At 27.3% G+C, this 15,079-nt stretch overlaps 4 protein-coding genes across 4 annotated transcripts; 2 read left to right on the top strand and 2 right to left on the bottom strand.

The window, feature by feature from the left end:
• Positions 1-728: 728 nt before the first annotated feature.
• On the top strand, positions 729-2,320 carry MKS88_004133 (inner membrane complex protein; the record flags this gene model as incomplete). The annotated part of the gene is made up of 2 exons (XM_067217284.1): positions 729-1,337; positions 1,787-2,320. The coding sequence occupies 2 exons, from the start codon at positions 729-731 to the stop codon at positions 2,318-2,320; spliced, it is 1,143 nt and encodes a 380-aa protein (XP_067071728.1).
• A 1,241-nt stretch (positions 2,321-3,561) lies between these two features.
• On the bottom strand, positions 3,562-4,971 carry MKS88_004132 (isocitrate dehydrogenase [NADP]; the record flags this gene model as incomplete). Its single annotated transcript, XM_067217283.1, has 1 exon — positions 3,562-4,971. One exon carries the CDS (start codon positions 4,969-4,971, stop codon positions 3,562-3,564), a length of 1,410 nt encoding a protein of 469 aa, XP_067071727.1.
• Positions 4,972-8,214: 3,243 nt separating this feature from the next.
• Positions 8,215-11,598, top strand: MKS88_004131 (uncharacterized protein; the record flags this gene model as incomplete). Its single annotated transcript, XM_067217282.1, has 2 exons — positions 8,215-10,222; positions 10,565-11,598. 2 exons carry the CDS (start codon positions 8,215-8,217, stop codon positions 11,596-11,598), a joined length of 3,042 nt encoding a protein of 1,013 aa, XP_067071726.1.
• Positions 11,599-12,845: 1,247 nt separating this feature from the next.
• MKS88_004130 (kinetochore protein SPC25) lies at positions 12,846-14,525 on the bottom strand (the record flags this gene model as incomplete). Its single annotated transcript, XM_067217281.1, has 7 exons — positions 12,846-12,964; positions 13,088-13,186; positions 13,398-13,499; positions 13,802-13,898; positions 13,975-14,024; positions 14,215-14,280; positions 14,405-14,525. The coding sequence occupies 7 exons, from the start codon at positions 14,523-14,525 to the stop codon at positions 12,846-12,848; spliced, it is 654 nt and encodes a 217-aa protein (XP_067071725.1).
• Positions 14,526-15,079: the final 554 nt, after the last annotated feature.

Here is a 15,079-nt window from a genome sequence, read left to right as displayed (position 1 = left end):
AGAAATAAAGAAAAAAGAAATTTGACTAAAATATTAAGTCTACTTTTTTATACGTTAAAAAGATTATATTTATAATTGTACGTATGCATGTATGTATGTGTGTATGTATATATGCATGTATGTATGTGTGTATGTATATATGCATGTATGTATGTATATATGCGTATATCCATAAAAGTATATACATAAGCATATTTTATCCGTTTTGTATAAGTTTTTATTTCTAACTTAGCTGCATTACCAATGTTGCTTACTGAAGTTTTCGTATCACCATTTGTGTAAAATGTTTATTACAATATAAGGTTAAGTGGTTATTAGTGTCTTCCCATTTAACGTACATTACTGTTATAAAAAAAATAAAAAAGAACGAAAATATTAAGTTTTCACCTTATATATATATATATATACGTGTGAAGGTATACATATGCATACATTAATCATACGTAGAATTTATATTTTATAATATTTAATTTTGTGCTAATATATTTATAAAAATTTTTACCCTCTACAATGTTTATATGAATGAAGGAAGTGCAAGGAAAAACATTGGTTTTATATTCAGTTCATCAAGTATAGATTAACATATTTTTTTTTTTATGCTAATAAACTAATAGATTTATAGTGATATTACGTATATATATATATTTTTAAAAAAGCAGCTCATATATATAGTTATACCTATCTGCCATCTGGCTATGTTTGTAAATTCATATAAAAATTATGAAAAAATGAGTAAACCTGATAAGGGTTTTGAAGAAACCAACGACACCCTACCTGAAAGTACAGGTAGACAATATGCTGTAGAGGGGTACACTAATGAAAGTATTGCAGTTCCCCAAACGAAATATCAGGAGTACTATACTTATCCGAATGCAGGAGTTCATGAATATGAAAATAAGAAAAATTCTTCAATGAATATTAGTTGCTCAGGAAACTCATTTAGTTGCAAACCACAAAATCGAAAAGTATTTATTCGCACAGTTGACAACAAACGTAAAACGAGCAATAAAAAATATAATTCTTTTAATAATTCATTCTGTCAAGAATATAATCCTTATGTAATATATCCCAGTAATTCAATCCAAGGAAGTAATATAGAAGATTATAATTATGCTATGCCTATGAGTGATAAAAATGCAGAATATAAAGAAAAATATATAAGCAATAATCCAAGTAGGTTAACTTATGCATATCTATCTGATGATATTAATTACTCTCTAAATGGGCAATTTATGGATCTTGACAATATGCACACCAATGTGCCAATATGTATTAGAGAATCGTTTCAAAGCAACAGAGTGAACAACCTTATGAATCGTATGTATCCAATGAGTCAGGTAAAACAGTGTTCCAGTCTTATAAGCATTTGAGCTTAAAAAAAAAAAGAAATTAGACAAGAAAGAAAAGAGAAAAAGAACTAGAAAAAAAAAAGAAGACTAATAAAATAAAATAGGATAAAAAAGATATAGAATAAAATAAAACAGAATAAAAAAGATATAGAATAAAATAAAACAGAATAAAAAAGATATAGAATAAAATAAAATAGAATAAAATAAAACAGAATAAAAAAGAAATAGAATAACATAAAATAGAATAAACTAAAACTAAAACTAAATTATATTAAAGTAACAAATTAAGCGTTAAGACAATGTCATGCGTATATATATCAACAACACACTTAGTGTGAAGAAAATCATTTCCAATGAACACTTTTAAATTTATTAAAAATCAATAATATAATTATTCCATTTGTATGTTACTTGCTTTTTTTTTTTTTTTTTTATAGGATGAATATAATTTAAATAACACTCTACCTAATGTAGTAGACTTAAAATGTGATGTCATTGCGAAAGACATTTTAAGATATATTCGCATGTTTATAAGATATATTTATAAAGTAGTTAAATTAGCTTTTGCAAAAATTAAAAGGGACTTAAACACTAAAGAAATTTACTTTGACCCTACAATACCACCAATTCATCAAATGGATATGGAATGTGAAGTTTGTAGAAAAAAATATGGAGATATATTATTAGATGCCCATCAGAAGGACTGTATAAGTTTTTTTGAAGGGGTTGACGAATCTCGTACTATATTTTCTAAATTATGGGATATTATAAATAATTGGCTAGACTCAAAAGAAAGTGATAAAATTGACGTCTTAAGAAGTCAAAGAAGCGTAGAACAGCTAATTCAAGAAAATAGAAAGGAGTATGAAGAGGTTTATTATCAAATGGAAAATTTCCCAAGGGACGAAAATGGAAAAATCGAATTACCTCAATTCAATGATATTTCGAGACAGAGCATCGTAATGACATAGGTATATTTAGTTTTTCTATCATAAAAAGAAAAATAAAAAGGAAAAATGAGGTCATATATTGAACAAAATACGACGAGAAATAAGGTCAGAAGCTGAATAAATGAGAATACGATGCATCAATAAATTATTTCTTAACTCAGAAAAATTATCCCAGATTTTACGTGAATGGTAATTTGAAATAAAAAATTTCATGTAACATATATATGTATTTTTTGAAGAAATTAATCAGGTAAATATATGAAGTTAGCTTTTAGTGTTCGTGCTTTCCAACGCTGCGATAATAAGGCATATTTTTTGGTCGTGTGAAGATGTTATGCGCGGGCGTATATGTGTAGGTGAACATTTATATGCATATACATGTGTATGTACATTTTGAGTACCTTTTTTTTCACACATCAGGAAGTCAATATTTATACTTTCTCTATTGTACTGTTCTATAGTATACTTTTCTATGCTATTATGTAGTATATTGAACTTTACTTTTCTTTACGTATGCTTTCTTGACTTTCTTTTTTTGTAAATTTTTTTTTAAAATTATTTTAAAATTTAAGAATATTAACCTATGCATTTGCCACTGCGCTTCCATTCACTGCTTTGCATTTTAGAGTTATGAAAAATATGGACTTTTTCTGCTTTCCCTTAGTATTATATCACTCTATGAACAGTTACATTAATCATAGCTTACATATTATAACCTGCTCATTACAACAAATAGACAGGCGGTGAAAGCTGACGTAATTGCATCTGTTTATAATAACCAGAGGAAGCTAGAAAGAAAAAAAAAAAAAAAAAAAGGAAGAAACTTCTGTTCAGGATAAATGTAAAAGGTGTACATTTCACAAATGGGAATGGCATAGTTATACGAAAAATGTAAATATTCTAACGTGGTTAGAATCACTGAGGGTTTAAAATGTTAGCTACTATATAGCTTTATATTCGCACATGCATACAGTATATTTATGTTCCAGTGGAACGCATTGCGTCAACGCGTACATATATATGATCTTAATTAAATTGGGAAAATATGTAAAATAAAAGTGGAAATAAATAAATATGGAAATAAATAAATATGGAAATAAATAAATAATGAAATAAATAAATACTGAAATAAATAAATATGGAAATAAATAAATATGGAAATAAATAAATATTGAAAAAAGTAGATGAAAAAAGAATGGACAATGGAAAACTAAATAAGCGATAAATACGCGAATTCAAGAAAAGCAGTACATATGAACAGTTCAGGAGGCATGTTCTTGTGGTGCATAGTGATTCCAATTTTCATTATGTAATTTTGTATTAGTCGCTTGTGTTTCATTTTTTTTTTGAAAAACTAGTAATTTAAATTTAAGTTTTTCATTAATTGCATCTATAAAATCTTCTGTGAACAAATAGTCTTTTTCGGTAACATTTTTAATTCCTTTAATGCATGCTGCTAAATCTTTCGGCATTAGTCCATCTTCAACGGTTTCTATACAAGCCCTTTCAAGTGCATAACAGAACTGTTGTAAGGGTTGATTGTTATCTAACTTAGCTCTGTGTTGAAGACCCCTTGTCCATGCAAAAATAGATGCAATAGGATTTGTTGATGTTTTTTCACCTTTCTGATAAGATCTAAAATGTCTTGTCACAGTACCATGTGCAGCTTCAGAAACGCATGTAACACCATCTGGGCACATTAAAATAGAACTCATTAAACCTAAGCTTCCATACCCTTGTGCAACTGCATCTGATTGTATATCTCCATCATAATTCTTACAAGCCCATACAAATCCTCCCTCAGATTTCAAAACCTGCGCAACCATATCATCAATTAATTTATGTTCATACCATAAATTATGTTGTTCAAATAATTTTCGAAATTTTTCTTCATATATTTCAGAAAAAATATCTGTAAATAATCCATCATAGATTTTCAGTATGGTACTTTTTGTACTCATATATAGAGGCATTTTAAGATCTAATGCATATCTGAAGCATGATAAAGCAAAATTTCGGATAGACTCTTCTGTATTATACATACCTAAACACACACCAGAACCTTTGAAATGGTAAACCTTTTCTCTGACTACTTGAGAATTATCATCGGGGGTAAAAACTATTTCAAATGTACCACTTTTTTCAATTTTTAATGATTTCTGTTTGTACTGATCAGCATAAGCATGTCTTCCTATAATAATTGGTTTTCTCCAATTAGGTATAAATCTAGGTATATTTTTTATAAGAATAGGAGCTCTAAAAACAGTTCCGTCTAATATATTTCTTATCGTGCCATTTGGACTTTTCCACATTTGCTTTAAATTAAATTCCTTAACTCTAGCAGCGTCAGGTGTAATTGTAGCACATTTTATACCAACAGAACTTTTTTTTATTTCCTCTGCTGCTTCTAGTGTTACTTCATCATTTGTTCTGTCTCTATTTTGAATAGATAAATCGAAATATTTTATATTCAAATCTAGATAGGGTAGTATTAATTTATTCTTAATATCTTTCCATATTACTTTGGTCATTTCATCTCCGTCTAATTCTACCACTGGATTTTCGACTTTTACTTTCCCGTAAATGTTGAAGGAGGAGGGGCTCTTTTTTATATTTCGTTTGATAATATTGTGAATCACTGGACGTTTGATAATTTTCCATTTTGCTCCCATTTTTGTTCCGTTTTTTTGGCTTATTTTTTAGTTCCCTTATCTTTTTACTTCTTAGTTCCCTTATTTTTTTCCTTTTTAGTTCCCTTATTTTGTTACTTCTTTGTTCCTTTATTTTGTTCTTTTTTTTTTTTTTTTTTTTGCTTAACTTACTACCCTTTTTATGAAAAATTTTGAATAAAAAAGATGGAACACTTGGCCTAGTCACTACTTTAAAGAGTGGCTTAAAAAAATATTAAAAAAGCTGTGTATACGGAAAGACTTAAAAATATTCGCAAATGTATATATATGTATACACACACGTATACAAGTTAATGCCCCCGTATGTATACTTATGGTGTAGAAGCAGAAACCGTTTTGCGTACTTTTCGTATCTAAATATGTGTCCTCGTTTTTGTTTTTCTGTTAATTTCCGTAATAATAAACTAAGACATTATTTTTTTTTTTTTAACCTGATTCGAGAACAACTTTTCCATATTTGTTTCGTTCTAACGCGGATTTTTTAAACAGTACAACGGGTTAAAATAATATGATAAAAAAGGGGCGGTAAATTTTGTATACATATATAAATATATATTTATACCTATATATATAAATGCGTACCCAAGAATGTGGATCTTTCTCAGCAACTTACTTCCTATGCATTCAGCTTATACGAAAGCAAAATTATAAAAGGAACAGATACAATAATTTGGATCATATATGTGTACCTTTATTCGATATATCTACCTTACAGCCTCTTTTTGTAATGCGAAAAAATTATATACATGTATGCATAAGTATTTATATGTATGTACGTATGTATTTATAAGCATGTATATATATCAGGTCATTATTCCGTATGTGTAAACAAAAAAATTAAAATTCTGAATCTCATTTCGTTCGTATATTTTCATGCAAGTTCGTGTTTGTGCCTTTCTTGCCTCTATCTTGACCCTTTCTTTTAATGCATATATTTAAATTTTTCAACGGGCAAAAATTTTTTGTTTTTTATAAAAAGTAAATCCGTCGTGTTTTATTAACCATAAAAAATGTGTTTTCATTTCTTTCTATTTATTCCATTGTATATGCATACGTATATGTGTTTTTCTTTTTTCTTTTTTCTTTTTTTTTTTTTTTTTTTTTTTAATTTAAATGTTATTTATTCAAATTAACGGAAATGTATAATTTAATAATAAAAAAAAAAAAAAATATATATATATATATATAGAGTATCCTTTGTGTAATTAGTAACTTGTTGAACTACAAAGGCATAATAACTACTAGTAAAGTAATGACGGATTACCAATCCTACGACAAAATATTCCTTATTCTTACCTACTTATTATTATGCACGAAGAAAAAAAAACAGAACAGTAGAAAATAAAATATATAAAATAAAAAATACCGTGTTGAAATTGAACTATGCTGCATATATATATAAACAAGAAACAATTACAAGAACGTGCATTTACGGGTTTTTTTATTACGTGTTAATTAGCTAAATAATAATAAAATGTAAGTGCATCATGCTGTAGCCATGACTATTACATTCATATATATATAAATGTACCACTTATGAATGTGCACAAATATATATACATACATATTTATACATATATATATATATATATATATATATATATATTTTTTTTTTTTTTTTTTTCGTTTAACAAGTTGGGAATGTATAAAATTGAACACGTACATATATGCGTATATACATATCTATTTACCTCATATATGTATGTGCGGGTATATGCGTAACAATAACGTTCCTTCATTTACTTGAATTTATTACTCAATCCTAAAAATTAAAAAAATGCTAATTTTTCGTTTTTTTCTTTTTTTTTTTTTTCTTTATTTTTCTTTATTTTTCCCATCATTTATTCATGTATCATATGAAATTTTTTTACAATTAATAGAAAAAATTATATTATGTAGATAGGTATGTAAATATATGCTGTATAATCACGTACATATACGTACATATGTACTTGTATAAAAATATACGTGAAAATAAATAAATATATATATATATATATATTTATTTATTTATTTTTTGATTTATAATTACATATTAATAAGTAGTTCTTTTCAAAAGATCTTTAAAATTACTATAGAAGATGCTTTAATCTCCTATTTGAAGAATACTATTCTAGCAGTACATAAAACTGAAGAGTCAAAGCTGAATAAAATGAGATTTATGAAAGGAATTAATAATGTTAATATATTTTATTATAATAAAAATAGTATTAGGAAAAAACTGTATGTATTTGTAAATTTCTTTTTCTTTTAGAATTTAACAATAAATATATTTATCATCGTTAGTAGTAGTAGAAAGGGCTTATTTTCATTTATATATTTCTGAAGTTATATCTTTAATATCATATGAGTAATGCATGTCATTACAGTGTTATCGTATATATAATACTCATATAACGTTACCATACGATTAGTTTAAATTTGTAATAGCTTCACTTGGGTGTTAATATATGTTTTCCATTATTTTTGCTTTTTTTCTCTCATTTTCCCTCCATTTTTGTGCTCGTTTTTTCGCACTTTCCCTCCATTTTTTTTTTTTTTTCCTTATTTATAAAGCTGTTCCAACGGGTACATTACATATGGCTATGAATACATTTAACCTGCTCATAGGCGCATGTTCATAAAACTTAACTTGCTTTAATTTGCTGTGTTATTTTTGTACATACAATTTATTTTTGCTTCAATTAGCAAATCGTTTATGATCCTTTTATAGTGACATAAGGTCGTCTCTTTTTATGTGCAGTTGCCTAGTTCTGGGAAAAAATAATTTGCACACTTACATACCCGCATATGTATATATATACATAGTATATATGCACCTGTACCAATATATGTACACACGCATATATATATATATTTATATATATAGATATGAACTTTTCTATTTGTACTTGCACATATGCACATTTATAATATGCAAATGCTACCTTACTGTATGTAAAATCGTGAAATATGGAACGTGAGTTGAACATCTGACTATATCATATTTAAGTCGTCTGTTTTTATCTTTTTTTTTGATGCATATCACTCGTAGGGAAGTTACTTGTTGGGTTAGATGTATGCATGCATGCGTGCGTGTATAAATATATATAAGTGTATATATGTGCACGTGTATTTGTGTGCTCACACATTTTCGCATGTACATATGTGCATGTGTTCATATATGTATATGTTCATATGCTTGTATGTGCAAATGTTCATAACAGGTAAATAAAAGAAACTAATATGGACACGTTTAAGGTGGACGAGATTATTAAGAAGAATGAAGACTTCAGTAAATATTATGAGTACGACACTAAGGAGAGTGACCAAGGTAAGTCAATGGAGGAAGTACACAAGGAAACATGTAATTTGAATAACATGAATAATTATTTTAATAAAGATATTGTTAAGATTAATGATGAAAATTGTGGGAACGACAAGAGTCGAGGGATCAGTAAGCATACTGAGGCAAATAGCCATCGTGATAGAACTCATAGGGAGGATATTATAAGAGGGAGGGACAACCAAAAGAAAGATGTCGTTGCTGCATCAAGAAATGAGGTGAATGAAGTTAACGGGGTAAATAAAGTTAACGAAGTAAATGAAGAAAAAGAGGAGGAGTCGGGAGGGAAAGAAGAGTATGAAGAAGAAGAAGATGATGAAGAAGATTATTCAAGTTCCATGGAATGCATTTCAAATGATGATAACTCCTATTATTCGATGTATGAAGGGTACAAAACTAATTATATTATGGAATCACTATTTGATAAAAATTCGTTTGTTTATTTTATGGTGCCTTTTAATAAATATAATTATACAAATTATTACACAAACTGGAATAAGTTAAGTTTTCGTATGTATGCTTCTTTAAACTCTGTGACCCCAAAATATATGAAAAAAAAGAGGAAAAGAAATAGTCTAACTACCTCATATAATAGTATTAAAAATACGATAAATACTAACAACAGTAGTAGCAATAAAAAAATTAACGGCAATTATTGTGGTAATTATATCCAAAGTAATGATGATTATACCACAGATTACAATTTCAATAACCCTTTAATTTCCATTTTAAATAATTTCTTATATTTCTTAATACTTAGTGAGTTTTTAAATTATAATGAACTATATAAATTGATGCCATTATGTAAATGCTCATACGATATTTTTAACAATTTTTTTTATATTAACGTTCATATAAATCCGTTCAAACAAAATATTAAAGACATTATGCTTTTCCTAAAAGAGAACAAGGAATACCAGTTTAAAATTTTAAAAAGTGTGAATTATAAAATGAGAAGTTACGAAAAATTATATGACCATAAGAGGGAACTGTTGAATGGAAGGGGAGTATGGGTTCATAACACAAATGAAGTGTTTGAGGAAAGGAAGCATTCCAGAGAGGAACATTGGGTATTAAGTAATGCGCAGAATGGAAACAGCGGAAATAAAAACAGTGGTGAAATAAATAATTATGTTAATAATGATATTAAAAAAAACAATAATGATAATCATAGTAATAATTTGGATAAGCTGCATGCTTCAGATAAGCTTACAAAGGGATCGTATATAGCAGGGAAAGAAGAAAACCATGATTGCTACGGAATGATGGAAAGAATGGTTAGAGAGGGAGAGCAAAGGAACTCTTATGAAAAGGCTAGTCTCATACCTAATAAATCAGTACAAAATAACGTTCTTTTTACAAATAATATTATTAACATTAGAAATCTATTTAGCTTATATGAATTTACAAGAATATATTTAAGCAAATATAATAGAGAGAAGGTTCATTTTTGTATATCTGATGAGAGTTTTAAGTATGATTTTAAAAGACCGAGTACATTTTTTAATGATGTATTTCCTTATGGAAATAAAATATGTTCTTTTGAGTATAAAGTGAAGTTAAAAAAACATGTACAAAGAAGGTGGAATTTGAAAAGTAATTATGTGCATGAAAATTACTTTCATCATATATCGGATCATTCAAATAATGGGGGAATAGTAAAATTAATTGAAAATAAACATAGTAATTTGTATCCTTCCTTTACTTCTTTTATATCATTAGACAAGTTTGGTTATGTTAATCTGTGGAAAATTGATGATCTAAATTCGTTAGTTCCAAATATTTTACTTAAATCGAAGTTATCTCTCAGTGGCAGCAAACATATTATGGCGACGGATTCGGTTAACCTAACAAGTGACAAATTTTTGTTAGCCGACAGCTCCTCCTTGTACTTCTTTTCTCTAAAAGGTACCAAAAAAAATAGAGAGCAAATTGGGGGTTATGCGAACCCCCCCTTTAAGTGAGTGAGTGTGCAGATTCAACTATATCGATGCTCATGCATATATAGGAACAAATAGGAATACATGCGAACACATATATAAATATATATATATATATATATATATATATATATATATATAAACATACTCTTGATTGCATCCCCCTCTGCAACGCGTACATTTGGTTTATGCCTGTTTTCGTGTGTCCGCACCGAAATCGTCTAAACAACTTGAATGATTTATGTTTCGTAAATGCCCCTATATCTCGTGGAATATCCATATTTTTAATGATCTCTTTTTCATTTTACAGATGAAGGGGAACTACCACTGACGGGAGTTATCGCCCTGAATACATGCAAAGAGAAGGAAGAAACAAAGATAAAGAACATTGTAAAAACTGATAAGAACAAATGTTGTGTTGGTTTAAGTAAGGCAATATGCTATAGAGTAGACTTAGAAAGAGGTGAGATCGAAAGTAATAAGAAAGTAATGGAGAATTTACAAAAAATAAATTGTTTTGATACAAATACAAACATAGTTTTAAGTAAAAAGAATATATTAATTGATGATAGAAGAGTAGCAAATTATGTATCCTATGTAAATTATAATTTAATAGATTATGAAAATGAGAAGAAATATTATAATAGTGACAACTCTTTTAAAGATTTTAGCTTAACTGGTATTTCATTAACTTGTTTAAATTCGAACAATTCAATTTTTCTATTTGATTTAAGATATAAATACCCTTCAACTTGTTTATATTATGAAAACGTAATTACAGAAACGTATAATTTGAGAGAAAGTGAAAAATTGAAATATTTAAATATGTTGAAGAGGAATTATAATTCAAGGTATTATGTAAATAATAAAAAATATTGTGGTTTTCACGATAATGTAATTTTATATCCATGTGTTGTTAGTGATCATGTAGACAGATCCATAAAAGAAGAGGAAGAATACTATGTAAAAAATAAAATTTTATCAGATGAATCATTTATATATTCTATAATAAAAGAAAAAAAGAAAAGAGAATTTTATAATATTCCTAGTTCTTATTTAAATATGTGGAGGTGGTGTGATAAGAGGCAGTTTAAAACATTTTTTCATTATTATGAAGATCTAACTAGTAAACGAAATATAACAAGTACAACAAATATGGCAAATACATGTTATCAAAAGTTATCCTTCGATTCAATATACAAGTTTGTTGATGCACCAAATCATATTTTCCTTACTTATGAAAATTCCAATTTTATCCATTCCCTTTTGTCACCATCATATGGGTTGGAAATAAAAAGTTCTCTTAAGGAAGTCCCTTTTTTTATGCATCCTACAAATCTTTAACCATATAATGAATTGTATACCGCTTCTTACCCTTTGGCATTTTTCATGAATCTTGTGTATGTTTAACAATGATGGGAACGATTGAGAAGCAAGGGAGGGGGGGGGGAGGAACGCATATACATATATATATATATGTATGTATATATGTGTGTATATCACTGCACATTGCTGCTGCTTCCATTTTTTTTTTTTCACCATACGCTGTTGATGTTTTGAACCACGCCTTATATACCCATGACGGATGAACATAACTCTGTCATGACATAAATAGAAACATAGCCTTTTACCCTTTTTTAAATAAAAAAGGATAAAATTATTTTATATCCCTTTAGTTTTTTATTTACTTTTAATTTATTTAAGCTTTATTAATTTAATTTAATTTAATTTTTTTTTTTTTTTATTATTATTATTGACGAAGATTTTTATTGTCTCCATTTTGTGAATATGTTTATTTATTAAATGAAAAAACAAAATTGCGTAAGCAAAAAAAAATGAAAAACAAATATACAGTCCTTTCAAAGTGGACAGTTAAATCATGGGAACTTATTTTAATTTCTTCGTAAGTGTATGTTGGGGCAAAAGCGGACACTCACGTTTTGTCACGGCTGTATCGTATCGTGCTTGCGCAACTAGCTTTGATCGAAGATTTGGTCAGTATTAAAAATTATTATCTCCATAATTTTAGGGAAAGCATTTCCCAATTTTCACGAAATTATGCGCGAGTAGTAGTTCTATATTATTCCAATTTTGAAGATATCCACTTAAATATACATGTACATATATCGCATATACCCCTCTTGTGGCTAAAATGGAAATTCATGTAGCAGCTTCCCTTTTGCACATATTAAACAGTAACAAAAGAAAAAAAAAAAATAAAATAAAAATAAAAATATGAGAAATTTTTTTTTATTTACAAATATATGTTTCCTTTTTACGTATATTTTTTATTTTAAACTTTGTGTCCTTAAAAATACGTACGAAAAATGAAGAAGTCACTACTTAAATACTTATATAGTTTTGTATCATTAACACGTATATTACAAAAAAAAAAAAAAGAAAAAAAAAAATTAAACATTTTTACGTACAAAAAATGCACATAACACAATGCACACCTAAAATGTGCACTTTGGATATATGAGAACTCGTTGAAGTGGTGTGCAAAACAAAAAAGAAAAAAAAAAAAAAAATTTCCACATATTATTAATATTTATTCTAGTTTATTCCTGTCCATTCCAGTTCACTCCAATTCATTTCAGTTCTTTAAATGACTTTCTGAGTAGACAGCAGAACGTGGTAAAGGGCATGCCCTTATTTAAACTGTTCACGTAATCTTCGAATTTGTTTAAGCGAGGTGCCGTTTCAATAGCTGCAAAAAAATTGTTTGTTTGAATGTACATAGTGTGAATATGTCCATGTATTCACATACAAATATGTGCAAACTATATGTATACTTGCATACATTTGCACCGATTAAAGATTTCTGCCTGACCTTCGTACGTTCCATTGTGCAAAGTGACAGTAGCTCGATACTTCTTTTGCGGGTCAGACATTTGGATGTTATAAAATTCGATTACAATTTTATCATCTGCTTCAATTTTAACATTTACGACAAAGGGAAAAAAAAAAAAAAAAAACAATAGTAATAATAAAATAGTAATAATAATAAAAAAAAAGGCACACATATTTCCAGACAATTACACAGAAAAATGTCTTACAAAAGGAACAGGTGGTTATACAATATGAACTAAAAAATTAACGGACGAGCGGTATATTAGAAAAAGCTTAAGCATTAGAAAAACCTTGAAGTATTATCTCAAATCCTAAAAGGTTATATAAAGTCTCTAGTTTTTTCTTCCATTCACTCTCAATATAGTCCTTATGTAATTTCACGGTGTTATATTCTGTTATAGCAAAATTTAAAGGGGAAAAGGAAAAGTATAAAGCACATGAAACGTAAGAAGCATACGAAATGTAAGAAGCATATGAAATGTAAGAGGCATATGAAATGTAAGAAGCATGTGAAATGTAAGAAGTATATGAAATGTAAGAAGTATGTGAAATGTAAGAAGTATATGAAATGTAAGAAGTATATGAAATGTAAGAAGTATATAAAAAGTAAGAAGCATAAGAAAAGCAAAATGGCGTATGTAGGTAATGCAAATGGACAAAAAAAGCTCATGGGATCGTAAATAAAAAGAAGTACCTAATTTAGATGAATCAAAGTTTTTCAAAATTAAGTTAAGTCTTTCATTAATTTCGTCAATTAATTTGGGAAATTCGTCTAATTTTTTCTCCTCCTCCTATGTGCAAAATGGTGAAGGGAAAAATGGTTAGAGGTAAAACGGTTCGAAAGACATAATTATGTAGACTTCTTACCATGACACTCTCCTTCAGCTCAGTTACCAAAACGGTATTGGCTTCGATCTCTTAAAAAAATAATAAGCATAATATATATTAAAAAAAAAAGAAAAACATACTTATATATGTATATATATTAATAAACCTTTCTTTTAGATAAAAAAAAAATTATAAAAAAAAAAAAATAAAAATAAAATGAATTGTTAATATACATACTCATATGAAGTTTTCATTTTGGTCAGCTAATTTCAAGAATACCGTGAGTTATCCTATTAATTGATATTTTTTTTTCCTTTGTTTTATTTTTCAGAATTTCTATTTGCTCTTTGAAAAAAAAGAAAAAAGTAAATTAAAAAAAAGCTATATTTTCGTACACTGTAATTAAAAAGGAAGTTCAAGTGCATTCCTTGTATTTCGGCATATTCACTGTATGATCATTGAATCTTACTTTTTTCGTTTTCAATGTATGATATTAATTCATTGTACTGCTTTTCATTGTCCTCAACTATCTGATTTATTTGTTGTTGAAGAGACTCTTTTATTTTGTTATTATCTAGTACGTCCTCCATTGCATGAATTTTTCTTTTCCTTTTTTTTGTATATTTGTATTTTCCGCGTTATATTATACTTACATTTCATGTATAATATTTTGCGTTTTGTCCGTTTTGTATAGTTTTTGCCTTAATTTACTTCTGCTTTGAAATTTATTATTTATTTTATTTTATTTATTTTATTTTATTTATTTTATTTTATTTATTTTATTTATTTTAATTTATTTTATTTATTTTATTTTTTTGTTTTTTTTGTTTTATCTCGTTATACACGTACTAATTATTTTGTGTGAATTACTGTCTATTATATATTAACATATAAATAGGATTAACTTAACAACGTATAAAACATTTTACGTTTCGTCGCATCTTAAAAAGGTACAAGAATCAATAAGCACAATCAATACATACATATTTGAACATATACAGACATACGCGTATATGTATATGTATACATATGTGTATACGTGTAGAAATGTAAAACAATTTCCCTTCGCCCAATTAAAACTCTTGTATGTGTTACATATTTTCATCTAGTTCAAGTGCAAAAAGTTTCTATTGGTTTAATAAAA

The sequence above is a fragment of the Plasmodium brasilianum genome, chromosome 12 (assembly GCF_023973825.1).
Source record: "Plasmodium brasilianum strain Bolivian I chromosome 12, whole genome shotgun sequence".
In the NCBI taxonomy this organism is placed as follows: domain Eukaryota; phylum Apicomplexa; class Aconoidasida; order Haemosporida; family Plasmodiidae; genus Plasmodium; species Plasmodium brasilianum.
The sequence above is the reverse complement of the archived record's forward strand: the minus strand, read 5'-3'. Positions and strand labels throughout refer to the sequence as shown.